At 43.3% G+C, this 16,989-nt stretch overlaps 3 protein-coding genes across 4 annotated transcripts in view; 1 reads left to right on the forward strand and 2 right to left on the reverse strand.

Moving 5' to 3' along the window:
- The window catches only part of TARBP1 (tRNA guanosine 2 -O-methyltransferase TARBP1), a gene marked incomplete at its 5' end in the record, with an annotated part of 39,489 nt that extends 36,232 nt beyond the window's left edge, over window positions 1-3,257 (forward strand). The window contains 3 exons of the mRNA XM_082480977.1: window positions 156-280; window positions 1,504-1,640; window positions 2,871-3,257. Coding sequence (XP_082337103.1) covers window positions 156-280; window positions 1,504-1,640; window positions 2,871-3,036 — 428 coding nt within the window. The 3' untranslated portion in view covers window positions 3,037-3,257. The remainder of the gene's footprint in view (window positions 1-155; window positions 281-1,503; window positions 1,641-2,870) is intronic.
- Window positions 3,258-3,918: 661 nt separating this feature from the next.
- COA6 (cytochrome c oxidase assembly factor 6) lies at window positions 3,919-5,928 on the reverse strand. Its single transcript, XM_082481135.1, has 2 exons — window positions 5,623-5,928; window positions 3,919-4,363 (listed from the first exon to the last, which is right to left on the reverse strand). The coding sequence occupies exons 1-2, from the start codon at window positions 5,764-5,766 to the stop codon at window positions 4,268-4,270; spliced, it is 240 nt and encodes a 79-aa protein (XP_082337261.1). The 5' UTR covers window positions 5,767-5,928; the 3' UTR covers window positions 3,919-4,267.
- Window positions 5,929-16,089: 10,161 nt separating this feature from the next.
- Window positions 16,090-16,989, reverse strand: part of SLC35F3 (solute carrier family 35 member F3) — a gene marked incomplete at both ends in the record, with an annotated part of 186,095 nt that continues 185,195 nt past the window's right edge. For both annotated transcript variants that reach the window (XM_082481238.1, XM_082481239.1), the window contains one exon: window positions 16,090-16,334. In XM_082481238.1, the coding sequence (XP_082337364.1) occupies window positions 16,090-16,334 (245 nt within the window). The remainder of the gene's footprint in view (window positions 16,335-16,989) is intronic.

Here is a 16,989-nt window from a genome sequence, read left to right on the forward strand (position 1 = left end):
GGAACAGCTTTAAGAAGCACCTAAAACTGATTAAAAATAGAGGTCTAAAGTAACCATTTCTCTTTCAGATTCTTTGTCCTTTTTCACTTGCTAAAATGTTCTGGCTTGATGTTTTATTTTCTACACAAAAATCACTTTAATTCTTCTGGTTTTAGGTTTATGTCGTACAAGTGAAATATTTGGGGCATCTGCACTAGTTGTCGGCAGTCTTCATTATATACAGGATAAGCAGTTTCAGCATCTTAGTGTTTCTGCAGAGCAGTGGCTCCCCCTTGTTGAGGTAAATGGAAATGTTTTAATAGCTAAAAAGTGAAAGTGTACTTTACATCTTCAATTCATCAGATGCATAGTTCAGTCTTACTTTTTTCTCTTACAAAATGAACTTTTTATTTAACAGAAGCTCCCGCAGTTATCTCTGAGACTTTATCTTGAGTATTTTGGAATAAACTTTGGCTCAACCTCATAAAAAAGGATTTAAAAAAAATACTTTTAATTTCTTATTGCTGTGATAAACTGATTATGTTGAGCTGTCATTGTTACATCTGCTGTGATAAACTGATGTGTGCTGTCATTGTTAAATTTTACTCTGTGTTTTGTAGTGATATGTTGGAACTTAATGTTTATTTATAGAAGTTGAACAACACTTCTTTTATCTTGCTTGGTCCGTTGCTTTTGATAATCTTTGAGTTTGCCTGAAGCTAACTTGTGCCAAGCTTTTAGAACCTATTAGCTAGCTTACAAAAATGAGGGTTTCAACCTATATATGTTTAGTATTTAGTAGAAAATATGTTTGAGATACTTTATAATAATCTGCTTTTCAAGATCAACTTTGTTTAAATCATCTGAAAAATTCAGTGCAAATTTTTCATGTTTTTTCCACCGTGTTTATTTTCAGCCTATAAAAAACTTTCTTCAGAACAAGAGAGCTGTAGTGTGTTTTGCCTAAAACGGAATGCTGATGGACACATGTTGTCATTCCTAATCTCTGTACAGAAGTGTACTGATGATAGAGTTTGTGTTGCATGAAGAAATTGGCATTTAATACAAATACACAGTTTAGAGAGTAGGATGAAAACAACCAAGAAATGCTTCACTGCAAGCTATCTCAAGTTGTAATGCGGGCATGTAAGGCAACTTGGCTTCACTACTGGCTGTTGTATTGTTTTGGGAAGGGATTCCAGGTTAAATAACAGCTATGCACCTTGTCCCTATCCAAGAGTGGTTCTTTTACATTCAGATGTAAGGTTTGTAGCTGTCAGAAGCATAGAAAAGCCTTTGTTCATTGTGTTACTGGAGTATGATTTTTGTGGCATTACTTTACCTTTTGTGCTATTGCTGAAGATCTTTTAAAATGTTAATCTGTGTATATGGACAGAGTCTTTGGGGATAGAGGTCACTCATCTTAAAAACTATCCAAGTAAATTGATTTTTACAGTAACTTCAGAAGTTTACAAATGGCAGTATTAAAATATTTGTATTTTTCTCTCTACTTTTGATGGACAGGTGAAACCATCTCAGCTTGTTGATTATTTACAGCAGAAAAAAACGGAAGGCTACACTATTATTGGTGTGGAGCAGACAGCTAAAAGTTTTGATCTTACAGAATATTGTTTCCCAGAGAAGTCATTATTATTGCTGGGGTAAGAACACACTTTTTTGTACATCTGCTTCTTTCTACTGGTCAGAGTTTGGTCGTATGAAACCCAAGTGACACTGGTAAAGGTGGATTTAGAATGGGAAGTGATTATGGAAACAGCAGAGCTTGACTTTGTGAGCTAAGGAGTAGGAGGTATTGATATCTACTGAATGATCCTTCTCATAGTTAATAACCTATCTATACACTGTAACACCTTTTTTTATGGGTGGAGGTAGCAAAAGCATGGATTATAGTTTTCCAGGTATGACAGATGATATCTCTGTTCACTTTAGCAATATGGGGCGCTGTATGTGTAGGCTGCAGTGCGCTGAGGAAGGAGGGCTGCCCGTTTGCATTTCTTAACGTGGTAAGGAGGACTGGAGCAGAGTGGGAGTGTGCACAGCTGGGAGATACTTTAAAAATTAAGGGTGAGGCACAGGACAGTAATGAGTTTTTGCAATACAAGCAGAGGCTGGGAAGACTTTAGAGAAAAGTAATAATCAGTTCCTATAAGCAGGGAAGCTTCAGATGTGACAAAGGGGAGGCTACTTCAAGAAAACCAGAGGAAGATGCCTACAAGTCAGAAAGCTACTGGAATTGTAGGGCCACTGAGCGAGACCAGGCTTGTCTATCATTCTAGGACAAAGTGGGCAGAAATACCTTTTTATATATAGCTTGTCTTCAGAATGCAGTTCCCATAATCACTTTGTTCTCTTCTAAATAAAAACATAGCTTTTTAATTACTGGTAACCTTTGCTATCTTCTGGTGTGCTCATTCTGAAGAGGTGAAACATTCCTAGTTCAAGGCTTTGATCAGTCTTGACATTCCCTCAAACCAAGACCTCACTGAATGTAAGGTGGGCAGCTGAACTTCCCTTCTGTGCCAGCAGCTTCGTGCCCTGATCATTTATCTATAGCCTTTTTTTTTTTTTTGCTATATATGGATAGTTTCAAAATAAAGGCAGAGAGTCCTTATGTTGGGTGTTCAGCTGTGGCTGGACCAGTGAATTAAAGATGAAGTGCTCTACTAGTTCCTACATCAAAGCTTAGTCAGGTCTCCCGTGTTTTCTTTGTACCCGTAATGTATTAGTGCTTTAAAAAAAAATACATTTCTTGTCCTCATCAGTTATATTGAGGGCAGACGCACAATTTGTCAAATGGTGACTTTTGTATCTTCTGCTTTCTAGAACACCTGTCTTTTCCCAGATCTAAGTTACTGTTTCTTCTTTACTAGAAATGAACATGAAGGAATCCCTGCAAACCTGATTCACCACTTGGATGTTTGTGTGGAAATTCCTCAGCAGGGTATTATTCGATCACTCAATGTTCACGTTAGCGGAGCTCTGCTGATTTGGGAGTACACAAGGCAACAAGTGATCAAGCAAAAACAACAAAAATGACTGCCAAGAGTTTTGTGCCTTATAGTACAGCTGTGTGACTTCCTATGGTGCTACAACATGAAATTCTGAACAGATGAAATACAAACTCAGGGTGAACGAGGATTCTTAAGTTTTGCATGTTTTGCTCTCTTGTAGTTCAGACTGATTTTTAAATGCCTTATTAATACTTTATCTCCTTAAATAAAACTGTTGCATTGGAAATAAATACTATTTATATTGTATGTGCTGTGTATGATTTTTCTACTATTAGAACAGCATAGTACCATGAACAATCCCAACTTCAGAACATGAGATTTTTACTGCAGTTACTTTGATTGTGATGACCATGCTCGAAATTGAAGTGGTGCCTTTCTACAAGCACAATCAAAACTTACAGTAGCCAAAGTATTTAATGCCTCCAGCATCTATATATACTAGATTACAGAATTTTTGCAAAGTAAATTTACTTACGTTATTACATTAGAGGCTGCCCCTTGTTTAAATGCCTTATATGGTCAAATTTACTAATCCTGCTGTAAACAGTCTGTATCTTTAAATGGAGTTGCATCAGTAAGGTAATCAAAAACACTAAATTATACAGAAGACTAATGTGAGAATGATGATAAATAACTGCCATACTTCTAATAGTTGTAATACTCAGTTTTCAAGCAGTATTGCTAATGTAAAAATTCCTATGGCTTATAAAAAATGAGCGTACTCAAAATATGTAAAATACATATCATTGCACAGGATGCATTAGGTCTTCTAATGCCTGCTGTTTTATAAACTGATGTCTGACTTAAACTGTAACTCAAAAATACAAATTACACTATACCACCAACCTTTTTGACAAGGAAGGGAAGGTAGAATGGAGTGGGTTTTTTAGGGAAAAGCTGGTTCACTTATTGAAAAACAATTTTATTCTTCTCTTTTGAATATGTACATTACACTATTAAATAATCATTTATTCTGGTGAAACAGTTTGGCTAGTTATACATTCAAAGCCTTAGATTTGTGAACAGCCCCGCACCATATTTCTTTGACTTATACTCATGAAAAAGCTGTCCATGACCATCTTTTCTCAGCAGGCACATGAGACCTTGCAACAAGAACAGCAGCCCGCATTTCGGAGAGACAGTCAGGTTACCAGTCCTTGAGCTCAAGTAGCTTCTGTTGTTTTCTCGTGCTTCTTTCTTCCATAGCTATTCTCTCCATAGTTATTCTCTCTAGATTGATTTTGAAAGCTGAGTACCTAAGACTTTCCAGCAGCTTCTGGAGGATGATACCCTTCTGTTTCAAGCTTTTTTTTATATTTTAAAAAGTCTCTTCTTTTGTCAAAATATTTAACCTGTTTAAAAAGAGAAAAGTTCATCAGAATAAACTAGCAGAGGAAGGGGTTTTGTGCATCACAACAAAATAAAGAATAAACAATCTTTGATCACTGAACTTGAGGATTTTAACTCAGTCCACTAGTTAGGAGTTTCTTGCTCTCTTGAAGCAGAAGACTAAAAGGTGGAGTGGTTTTTTTTTTTACCATTCTGAAAGTGAACTAAAGTTTCTGTCATAACCACCCCATTAGTTCCATGGAAATTTAATAAAAGTAGACTATTGCTTTGCTATTTTCACTGCTATAAACAAAGATTATTCATAATACAAAGATAAGTCCAGCAGCTTTTCTACTGTATTACAGACTACATGATCTCTGAATTCATCACCTGGAGTCACTGATGTGTACGGTGCAAAGCACTGGCAGATGAAATCACCATCACTAAAGATGACATATGCAGAACTGCAGCGTTCAAAGTATAAGTCAGTACAGCAACTGTGAACGTGCCTGTTTTTTTAACTGACTTTACTAGCTTCAACAGGAACTCTTCAGCCCTTCAGACACTACTGTTACTAAAAGGCAATGCCTATTAAAAAAGTTAAGAATTACAGCTTGATCTTAGGAAACTAAAAAGCACAAATGAACGAGTTATGTGTAGGCAGATGGCTTACTGTGAAATTATACTGTATGAAGAAGGGTATTCTTATGCACCAAAAGGTATCGGATGCCAGTCTTGTGATGTAACTGCAAGCCCTGTGAGTCACCTCCCTTCCGTACTGGCCTTTCTTGTCTAATCACAGTAACTTCTGTGCACTTCTAAAAGTTCCCAAGTATCTTTCAGAACTTTTTTTTTAATTAAACAGTAAGCCAGTATGCTTGTGTAGTTGTGCATTTATCTGAAAGTTTGAGATCGTATTTTCTTTTCCCTCTATGCTATATACTTTATACTACTGTCCATAGTTCCCAGGCCAGTCAACGGTCTGCTCAGGGGTTTTAATTTCCCAGCAAGACCATATGTTTTGTTTGACAAGGGCGCCGGGTTATCAATGAGAAAGTGCAAGACCGCGCACGTTCTGCAAGCACAGAACCACAGAATGGTTTGGGCTGGATCATCTTAAAGATCACCTAGTTCCGACCTTGCCCTGCTCTGGGCCGGGTCACCAACCCCACAAGCGGGAGTTGCCACCGTTAACGAGGTAAAAACCTAACGAACGACTTATCGCCGCTGCTGCTAACGTGCACAGAACCACTGGGTTCGTTTCCTACGGCTGCTCACCCACCCACTGCTGGGGACAGCGGGACTCGAAGGACAGCCGCAGCTTCTCGCACTTGGAGGCGTCGTCCGCGTGCCTGTCCAAGCACTGCCAGAACTCGTCCCGGGCCCCCCAGCAGGCCTTCCTCTCCTCCATCGTCGGCGCCGACATCTTCGCTACCGACCTGGCCACCCACGGCGGCTCTTCCGCAGCGGGGCCCGACACCGCTCTGCCCGCGGCACCGGGGAAAAGGGTTGCCTGAGCGGAGGGGAAGCCGCGGGCCCCGCGCACCTCCCTCAACCCCCGGCCCGGCGCGGCGAAGGTCACGGTGCCGGAAGCGATACCGCGCGGCAGAGGAGCGGCGCGGCGCTCTTCCTAGTGCGCAGGCGCAGCCCCGGCGGACCCGCGGTGAGATTGGCGGGCGGGCCGGTTGTCCCGCCCCCGCGCGCCAGTCGTGGTCGCCATGGGGACGGAGCTGCCAGGGCCCCTCAGAGGCCTGGTTGGGCCGGGCCTTCTTCGGCGCCTCCCGCCCGCAGCGGTTTCTACCTCACAGGCCCTTCCGGGGTGCCTTTCCCCGCCTGCGGCCTCTGGGTCGGAGGAGGGCGAGCCGTGGGTCTGCCAAAGGCGCGTTGAAAACCCCAGCGATGCTGGGTTTCGCTGGCTTGCAACATCGCTGTGCTCACCTGCTAAAAACCGGTTTCTCGCGGTGGAGTCTGTCGCTAAGTCAAGCTGAATGGCAAGGGACGCGAAGAATAATAAGAGGGGCTTCTACAAGTATGTCAGCCAGAAAAGGAAGGTCAAAGAAAGCAAACCCCCCCGCATCAAAAGAAGCGTGGCCAGCAGGTCGCGGGAAGTGATTCTGCCCCTCTACTCCGCTCTTGAGACCCCATTGGGAGTACCGCGTCCAGCTCTGGAGCCCTCAAGCACAGGAAAGATATGGACCTGTTGGAGCAGGTCCAGAGGAGGGCCACAAAAATGACCAGAGGGATGGAGCGCCCTCTCCTGTGAAGACAGGCTGAGAGAGTTGGGATTGTTGAGCCTGGAGAAGGCTCCTGGGAGACCTTATAGCAGTCTTTCAGTACTTAAAGAGGGCCTACAGGAAAGATGCGGACAGACTTTTTAGCGGGGCCTGTTGAGATAAGACAAGGGGTAATGGTTTTAAACTAAAAGAGGAAGGATTTAGACTATAAGGAAGAATATTTTTACAATGAAGGCGGTGAAACACTGGAACAGATTGGCCAGAGCAGTGGTAGATGTACCATCCCTGGTACCATTCAACTTGAGGTTGGACGGGGCTCTGAGCAACCTGATCTAGTTGAAGATGTCCCAGCCTATTGCAGGTGAGGTTGGACTAGATGACCTTTTAAGGTCCTTCCAACCTCAACTATTCTACGATTCCATGCTAGCCCAGTGCTCCTTCTGGTGCATGAGGCTGCTTGGCAACCAGGTCAGGGAGTGGCTGTTGCTGACCACCTACCTCGCCTGAGCTAGGTTTCTTCCTTAGTATGCATTAATGGCTCTGGCTGGTGGTGGTGGGAATGCTTTCCAGGTGGCTCACTTGTCTCGATACAAGGAAAGGTATTTTAAGAGAAGACCAAGGTTTTGCACTTTGTCTGCAGAGCCCCCTGTAAGCCAGCCAGATTTGGAGGGGACTTTTGTTTGTTGAAATACCTAACCAACCCCTTGGAAAGGATACTTTTTTGGAGCAAAGTGAATGCAACTGCTGCTGTACACTGTACAGTATGTAACACAGTCTGTGTTCTCATCCCTGCCTATTTGCTTAACTACCTTCTGTTTGCTAGACTAGGATAGGTAAGAGATAGAAATGCAGCAATTTAATTTCTAATGGAACAGGGAGGTTAAGTTGAGTGGAAGTCACTACAAAAGAACTTCAATTGTGTTTTTCTGTTGAAAAAAAATGATAGAGAAGTAAATTTATATTACAGCTTGCTTATGACCCTGTTGCACTCAAGCTTTTGCAAAGCAAGCTTTTACAAGCATGAATATTGAAAAGAAAATTAACGTTAAGTCTCAGGACTGAAACATGATAATAGAAAATGTCAGTTGTGTTTTAGATTTCAGAATTTATAGTGCACATAATGTTGTTTAGTTACTGCATTCACGAAACAGAGGGGATAATGTCATTATATATAATTAATCACAAAACCCGAATAGCACATCTGGGATATTTGTGATAAATAGTTTTTTCTTTAATGACCTGTAGCTCAAGAAATACTCACTGGAGACAATTGTAAATAACTCTGTGTAATGGTTATTATGGAAATGTAGTGATCTGCTTTTAGAAAGTGCATAAATAGAGAAAAAAAAGACAGATTTATCTAATAAATTTTTAATGGCAATATTTCCTTTTGGTTAAACTGCTATCATAAAAGGAGGTGAATTTTTTTATTGTTAGTTAGCCAGTTCTAAGTATCTATTGTCAGTCTCTTACTTTTGGGAAATGTGCCAGTAAGTAATAAATGGGATATTTATAATAGCCAGGCAGAGATAAATATTCTAGAAAGATGGGAGGCTGAAAAAATTCCGTATTTGTTAGGTGCGCTGGTTGCCACAGTTGAAGCCTTTGAATTACGTTTCCATTTAGCAGTTAGTGAGATAGATGTTAAAGAAATAGATGCCTGTCTCCCACTGAAACTCTTGCCAGCAATGCATTAAAGTGAATGTGTGGAGTTTATACAGTGGTTCAGCTCTCAGACTCTTTTGTGCCTGTTCTTGCTAATTGGGATACAGCATTGTGTGTGCTTTGCCTTCCAGTTAACATCTAACAGATCTCTCCTCACCTACAGCCTTACTTATGCCATATTTAACTGAAATTTGCCCAGCAGATTCTGGATTGGCAACCATAATGATTTCTCCTTTCACTTTGGAAGTAATTAGCGTGTTACAGGTGTCCCTGGACTAATAATGCAAACATTCCTTGGTGTACTGTAGCTGTGTTCAGCTTTGTGCTTATACCAGGAGCTCAATTAATTTGTTTTTCTTGCATTAAAAGATTCCGATATGTGATCCTTATCTGTAATAGATTTTCAGAGAACTGGATTTAAAACCGAGTTCTTTAAGCAATATAGCCCCGTGTCCAACTATGTATTTTGCTGGAAATAATAACAAAATCTTACCTGAGGTAGCCTGGGACATTCTCTTCCATTGTTGAGCACCAAGCATTTTTTTAAATAAAAATTAAAACAAAAATGTCATGCAAGAGAACTATATAAAAGATTTTCTCTTTTCTTGCTTCTCAGATGTCTCTTAAGGATGTAACTCTGACTTCTTTGATCTTACAGTGTTTCTTCCTATGCCTGGTGAAAGAAAATAATTAAACAAAACTCTGTGGAACACAGCCTGAAAATCACTAGGCTACCTAGAGGAGTGGTGATTATGATGAAGAAAAAAACAACAACGGGAGGTTTGGGACTCTTTTAAGGTGATGAAGTCATTTACATTAATTATAGGCACTTCTTTTTAATGCCAACATTCCATTTTTGTTCAGTTGTTAGGAAGGAAGAAAACAGAAAAAAGAGTATTTTGGGAAAAGCGGGTGATGGTAAGGTGGGAAGTCTGACTAATTCTTACTCTTCTGTTGGCTTCTGATTAGCAATTCTTCAAGCCCACCAAGGATGAGACAAACTTGCTTTGCAGCAATGTTGATGCGCAGCTTTTTGCAAGAAAGCTAGGTGGGAAACTGGGAATCTGCCTGTTCTACAAGCAGACTCCAATTTTCAAAGCTATGTAAATGGAAGAGGAAAACTCATTTTTGAATTTCATTTGGATGCCTTCAAATTTCTGGGGCATGTTATGTGCTAAACACAAAGAAGTGGTTTCTAGTTCTCTCTGAGACTGAAATGCATCCTAAAATTCTTTATCAAAAATCCAGCTGCATGCTTGCATTCAGGTATTGTATTTAATAATCCATCAGCTGCACCGATTACCTTATGTTCACTATAAACATTGTCTGTGAGGCATAGGTGTACTGTACCAGATGGGATTGCTTACACGTGCACAAAGGCAATATCGTTCTCAAACACGGTGAGTATTTGTTCCCAAGATAAATAACAATTTTCTTAGCAGCCAAGCTAGCAAGTGACATGCCTTTGACCAAATCCAAAATCACACAACGAGTGAGAGATGTTTTTGTTTACAAATGAGGAAGGCATTTAAAATGTATAATTGGCTAAAAATCACAAGGAGAGTTACACAACTTAGTCTGCTTACTAGGCTGCAGTCGTTAAAGGCTTGGCAGCTTCAGAAGCCAGAAGGACAGCAAGACCTGTCACTGGGAGACAGCACAGCTATGTTCACTGGCCCATAATGTATGCTCATAGCCAGCAGGGCAGGAAATCCAAGCTGAAGTTCACATTTTCTAAGTCCTTAAAAATCCTGCTGCTTGGACCTCACTGGAATCCAGCTTTTAGGATTATTTTAAGAATCTTATAAGAATCTTTTAAGCGTCTGGGTCAGTCATGGGTAGTGGGTATGTGCAGAAGCTGGAATCTGCAGTTGGTGGCAGCCTTGGCTGTGGAAGTTAGCCAAGGCAGCCCTCCCCTAAGGAAAGGCAGAGAGGAAGTCTCAGTCTCTCATTAGTCTTGTTCTTTCATGTTAAAAGGAGTCTGAAGGATGGATGACTTTCCACAGACTCATCTTGGCTCTTTTTTTTTGAGAGAATAGGAAGCACTGCACGTAGATTTCTGAAGAGTTTCTAATGAGGCTTCTCACGAAAGAAATGAAGCTACTGTGGATCAAAACAGAAGGTTTTCTTGTGGACTAATAACTGATTAGTGAGGCAGGAAACAAAGAGCAGGAATAGATTATTGCTGTTCCAAAGTAGAGAGATTACCAAAGGAGCTGTGCTGAGGCCAGTCTTCTTGCATGTACTCATAAATGATTGGTCAAAAAATACCACTTACTGATCATACTTTTTTACAGATTCAGGAGACTGAAGACTTACATTGAGAGAGGATCTCTCACTGCCATGTGGCCAGGCAGCAAAAGAGCTGGTGGCAGTCAGCATTAATAGACACGAAGTAATGGACATGGTGAGGGGCTCTAAATTAACTGTTGTCACTCATCAGAAAGATTCTCAATTTATGGTGGATAACTCCGTTAAAGCACATCTACTTTAGTTCTCTTCATTTGGGTGAAAGCTGCTCTGCAGGTTGATTGCTGTTGTTCCCAGTAAATGCACTGATGGCTGTCTTGAGATGTTAGGTGGGCTGAATCTAGAACCAGAGGAAAACCTGGAGATGAAGAGCTGGTAAACACTTTTGAGTCTTCTGAAGAGAGCATCTAGTTCAGCAGTAGATCGTTGCAGAGAAATTGCATATAACAGGTTCTTAAATACACTACTAATGTGAACTCTGCAACCTCCCTTGCTTAAGCCTTTTCCAGAATTGTAACTCTCCTTATTAAGTTTCACTCTTCATTACTGAGAAGTTGGTTGCATCCTCGTGTATCTGTGATGTGCATGTAGAACTACTGATTGCCACCTTCTTTAGAATGATCTTGTGTATATATAAAGAACCTCTAACAGACTTTCAGGTAGAAGAAAGAAATATGAGGCTTATTATTTTCGGACACATTAGTCTGAGCTACTGGTCCCGTCCTTAGGAATGTGGTTTCATCTTAAAAAAGGGGGTTTAGGCTGCAGGTGGGCATTTGACTTCCTTTTTGCTTTCACAAAATCTTTCAGCTCCTTCTTTTCTTATTTCTCTTTTTAATGTTCAGGACTTTTAGATAAGGTGCAGGTTATTATGGAAATGCCCTAGAACATGCCAGCTAAAGAAGAAAATCTAATTGCTTCTCTTTTAATAACGACGAGCTAATTAGACTCATCCATCAAACACCATTAGTGCCGGCAGTTTCTGCAAAGACAGCTTGCACGAGAACTGGACTGTGAAAGAAGCTTCTCAGCCTTGGCCTTTGCCAAGGAGTAGCTCAGGTTTGGAGGCCTTGAAGGACTCCGTTCTTTCTGAAGTACAAATCAGGGACGTGGAGCCAAACTCCCCGTCGCTTATGACTTTACAGCATGCACAGACCCCATTTCTTCAAACTGGAGTTGTAGCAAGGGGCAGGTGGGCATCTTCCCTTGGAAAGAGTTTCCCAAAAGGCTTTCCTGTCCTGATCCCATCAGCAGCTCTCCTGTGCTTCTGCTTCACACCAGCTGCATTTCTTCTGGCTTCTGTTTTTTCCCCATTCCTTGAAGAAAGGCCCAGCCCCAGCCTGCTTTCTGAGTCCCCATAGCCCAGGCGGGTGACCAGTGCTATTCCTAGGGCTTCTGAAGTGCTGGAGACCTATGACATCCTTTTCAGTGAAGAGGAGGGCTATTTTATGTGTGTTTCTGTTGTGCAGACTTGTGAGTTTATTTGGAATATGATCCAGAGCTACACAAGTCAATTAAGACTTCTGTATTCACTGCACAGAGAAACCTTCACTTTCCAGTGGCTTTGCAGGTCTCCAGGTACAGTAGCAGAAAGGATTTTGACCAGAAATGGTGTCCATCTGGTGATGTTACCTTTCCTGTAGATACTCTCTGTATTAACCCTGACAAACTCAATATTGTGCTAGCTTTGTTATAGAGCACTCTGGAGAGCTGAGGGTGAGTGACTTGTCCCCAGGCTTACAGGAGATATTAATTCAGCCTCAGAATTTGGAGATCTACAGGACCTGCTAGTCTACCCTCAACCCTCAAAACAGTAAAGTTACCTGTTGGTTTCAGTGCCTTCTGTTCATCTGTTGAGTATTGTGATTGGATTTCTGCCTTTCATTGCTATTCTCTGAAGACTACTGATAAGAATACAACCATCATAGACAGGAGAACAGGAGACTCTTTTTAAAATAAGTCCAGCTCTGACTCATGTGCTGATGAAAGGCTCATGTAGTCACTGTGGAGAGCTGCAATAAAGGATTATGATAAAGGTAGCAGGAGGAGACAACTACAGACAACAGGCCAAGGAGAAAGACGTGCAAGGGAGGGGAGGAGAACCGCTGTTCCTTCCTTTGGATTCCTCACCGCTGTATTGTGCGGCAGCAAAAGCTGGCAACTGCAACGGCCTCTGGTGATGCTATTTACTTTCCTGAGATTTTTTTTTCAACTTGCTGTTTTGACAAGCCCACTGGATCATTACTGGTTTCGCCCTTTGCTGGAGGAGCCAAGACACTTTGTGAGGCGAAGTTAGGGTGCAAAGCCGAGGATCCAGGTCAGCCCTTGAACAAGGGTGCGCTGGCAGTGCTCTGCAAGGGCGAGAGCTGCACAGTGGCGATGCAGGAGACCAGCTTCAACAACACCAGGCAGCAAGGCCTAATGCTGCAGGTACCTGCAGTTCTGCCTCAGGAGGAGGTTCGAGGTGGCCAAGGGTGGGCTAAAAGTACTGGTTCCAGGCTTGTATTTCTCTCTCCTGCAGAGCAGGTAGGGACCTGTGTGCAGTCCATGCAGACCAGCACTGGGTCTGACTCACAGGGTGCTGCTGAGATTGCACGCAGGGCTTTGGGCTATGAGGGCAAGCGGGGAGCCTGCCATGACTCAGCCCTCACCTCCAAGGCACTGAATTTGTCCTGTGAGTCCTTTAACAGCTCAGGGCCAGGAGGGTTCAATCTTACCCTCACCTGAAGGATGGCCCAGTTACATCTAATGCCTCTCAGAAGGGTTTGCTCTCTGCCTTGTCTTTCTGGTGAGAGCCAATGGCTGCAGTTACTTTCATTCCTCAGCTTCAGATCTGTGAAGCTTTGGCAGTTAGAGGTGCACAAACATACCAATATGGACATGCCGCTTTCTTGACATTCTCCTAGTTACATCCTGTCTGGAAGGTTTTGCTGAGCAGCTGCTCACCATCAGGTCAGGTGTTTAAAGTACGATGTTGCTTGAAGAAATATAGGTCACTTCATCCGATTAATTTGTCTATGCGTAGTTTGGAATTGCTTAATGTGGGTAAATCTAGTTTGCTCAGCTCCTACTCAGGAGAGAGATTGTAATAAAGCGCTGCTTGAAATCCCAGCCCTTGTGTGTGTTTAGCCTGTTCTTGGGAAGGATGAGCCAACAGAAGCAATGACAGTTGCATCTGCTACATCACAGAGTTTTACTGATGCTGCTCTCCGTTCTGGTGCATAAATTCTGCCCCAATCTGTACTCAATGTTAAAAAATCTGCTGCCGTTTTAGTAATAGACACACGTTAGTTGCAGTTTTTAAAGTGGCATTCAGAGCCTTTCGGATACCTACCAGACTGCATCAAACACACAGGAAAATGGAGTGCAGGGATGACAGAAGATGCCACTTATAGGGACTATGGAAAATGGAAGGACTGTTTGTACGTTATTCTCTGGCCTTGGTTCAGATGGGGGCTTGTGGAGGGGTGTGGGTACTTCGAGGATGGCAAAATGATATGCCCGAAGATAAATTCTAAGCCGGGAGCTGTGAGATCAAGTCTGTGTGTGCCCTTCAAACCAGTTATTAGAGCTGTACCAGTGCTCCTGCCCTGTGCCGTACCCTCCCCTGCTTCCCAAAGAAATAGATTTAAAAATTCAGGTGTGTAACCCTGGATGGGACAGTGGTTGCAAGCAGCTTCCCACAGCCTCAGATTTTTGCTTGTGTGTGTAAGCTCTGTTAGCAAGTCTTTAGTGTCTGTCTGGCCATGAAGAGATACGTAGGGAACGACACGCAGCCTGGACTACGGGCTAATTATTAACGTGCAAACTCATGTCCCAGCCATAGCCCTTAAATACCTGTTAGCATATGCACGTATGGCTGCTCACTGATGGTTTCAAAGGACCGTCAGCTTTTCCTTTGGTCTACTTCGGCTGGACATGTGTTTTCCTGACTGATGTGTAACATCAGCCCTCCGGATGGATTTGTCCGGGAAGTTTAGAGCAGACTTTGCTGTCACAGAGAGATGGGCAACCAGCACATCAGCTGCAGCCTTGGTTGCTTTGATGATCGTGTCTCTCCCTTCCGATGGCTTTGGCCAAATACCACCCGTGGTAAAACTGGAATAAAGGTGCAGTCGAGAGAAGAAAACAGATAGCATTGACCAAGGCTGAGTTTAAAATATTTTATTATTTAGCTTTGCCAAACAGATAATGGAATCTGAAGTTGATTTGCTAAAATGTTTTAAAGTGGATGCCACCCCCACCTGAGACAAAGAGGGCCTCAGTGGCAGCAGGGACCCTTCGGCTATGGCAGCAGTTCAAAAGAACACTTTTAATTTTGTATGCAACAATGTAAACTTCAAAAATAGTAAACTATAACCTTTCCCCCCCTTTTTTACATAGCATGTGATCTATCACAGATAGAAATTTAATGGCGAACCAAAATCGCGTAAGTAAACATCCTGGTGCTTACAAGTTTCATAAAAAGTGTTACATTTGATGTAAATATCTTACATTTTTAACTCTTAACACTCACAATTATGGAGTAAAAGCAACTGGCGATTCACCCCCTTAGCCTGTGCTCTCCGACTGTACATCGGCAACCGTGCTCTTGCCAGCCCCTTTCATCACTTCTGGTTGGATTGTCCCACCCATGACCAAGACTTCCCCTTCCTCACACTGGTGTTAGTCAAGTGCAGCTCTGCACAGGGGTAAAACCTGTGCAAGTGAGAAGAGAACCAGGTCTCCTGCACGCAAACTTGCAGTCCCCCTGGGCCCTGCATTCCCACAGAAGCCACGGCGCGTATTGGGGGGGGGAGGGGGGGGGGGGGGGCACGTCCTGATGTTGGTGGGAATTTGGGGTTCCCCGGGGCCCAGCCCTGCCATTGCAAGGGCCTCGCGGCGGGACCTGGTTCTGCGTGGATAAAGACAAGAGTTGTGTAGAAGGCACTGGATTTCTCTTGCATGATTTTAAACGTGGACTACAGTCATGTGCAGAATAAGGAGATCTGGGCTCTAAACTGCTTTCTCTCTAGTGCTCTAGTGCAGGCGTTTTTAGCGCTTGAATTTTCTCCTGGTTGCAGCGCAACGTGCGCTCATTAACAAAGAGTGATTTCCAAACCTCCTTCCTTCCACTCTTCCCCCCATCTTCCTGTCCCCGAAAAGATTCCCTTTTGGTTCCTTGAAAACTTTTAGAGTACAGCTCTGGTCAAAAATAAACGTGTGATGTTAGCATAGCGTTTGTTTCTTTTAAATCACAGTGTGCAATGCATCATTCGGTACCTAATGTTCAAAATGTCTGCCCTGCTTTTCATGAAAATCATTCTTTAAAATAACCTATGCAAATAATATATTTTGACTATATATTACATTCATTTAAAAAGAGAAGAGAGGTTCTTGGTTTGCAGGTTTTTTTTCTTCAGTGTACTACTTAAGTGAAAGGTCTGATGTGAAAAAAGTACAAGCAAACTGGACATGCCAAGACTCGATGCCTTAGATGGTGATCATATCAAAACTGTACAGGTATGTACACCGTGTTGGACAGGTGTGCTTCTTCCCAAGAAAAGACCTTTGTGTCATCATATATAAGGTTAACCACAAAGTTTTGGTAAAAAGAGCATTTAATGAGCAAAGGATGACATGGAGGGGCGAGTTCTCCGGCTCTTGTTAGGCAGTCCCGAAGCAATGTCTCCATTCCCCTCGGGGATTTCTTCCTTCTTCCGGACTTTGAGACGCGTGAGGAGCTTTATTACCCAGACGTCCCATTCCTCTGGCAAGAGCAACAGGAGGAAGCCCAGGCCAATAATGATGATGGCGATTACTCGGACACTGTTGAACACAATTTCACTCGTGTAGTGGTCAACAACTGTATGGGACATTGAACGGGTGTTATTACATGAGACAAAGCATTAGGGCAGTATCCCTTTCCTCCCCCCTCACCTCCCCGGCTCTGAAGGCTGGCTGGGGCAGGAGAACATGACCATGGAGGAGATGGTGGCAGGGAGACTGCCCTTCCTGCTGGCTTAACACACAGTAGGGTACGGCCCCAGTCAGAGCTGTCCTGTGGGCTCAGGCTGCAAACAGGGACAATGCCTGGAGCTGCAGTTGTTGTCTGCAGCAGCAGCATCATCTCCCTGGCTCGCTGACGGCACAGGAACCCCCACTGAGGGTCAGGTACGCAGAGAAAGGGGCATTTCCCTTCCCCGGCACAGCAGCTCCTTCATGCAGATTTTGTCTGCTCGCCCTGCCTGCCCCGCTGAGTAAGAAGCCCTGCGCACCCCGAGCCGTGCACACACGCTGGTGGGGATCACACCGGTCGGTACCAAAGTCTGCCGGGGCAGCCAGCGGTGCCCAGCTGTGCGTGTGTGCAGTCAGCAAAAAGCTGGGAGCTGCTGCCTGCACCAGTTGAGCACGCAGGGATTCAGGAGCCTGGCTGGGGAGAGGTGGCTCGGCTTTGGGCCAGGTTTGCCCCGGCACTCCCCTGCCCAGCCCTCCCGGGCTCTGCAGCCTCTTGGCCTTCG

Source organism: Vanellus vanellus (genome assembly GCF_965231255.1).
Source record: "Vanellus vanellus genome assembly, chromosome: 3".
Taxonomy (NCBI): Eukaryota; Metazoa; Chordata; class Aves; order Charadriiformes; family Charadriidae; genus Vanellus; species Vanellus vanellus.

What these genes read in the sequence shown, in the direction of transcription:
- COA6 (XM_082481135.1), bottom strand. Translation starts at nt 5,766, where the DNA reads ATGTCGGCGCCGACGATGGAGGAGAGGAAGGCCTGCTGGGGGGCCCGG. An exon ending in CCCGCTGTCCCCAGCAGTGG is followed by an intron (nt 4,364 to 5,622) that starts GTGGGTGAGCAG and finishes CTTTTTAAACAG; the next exon opens with GTTAAATATTTTGACAAAAG.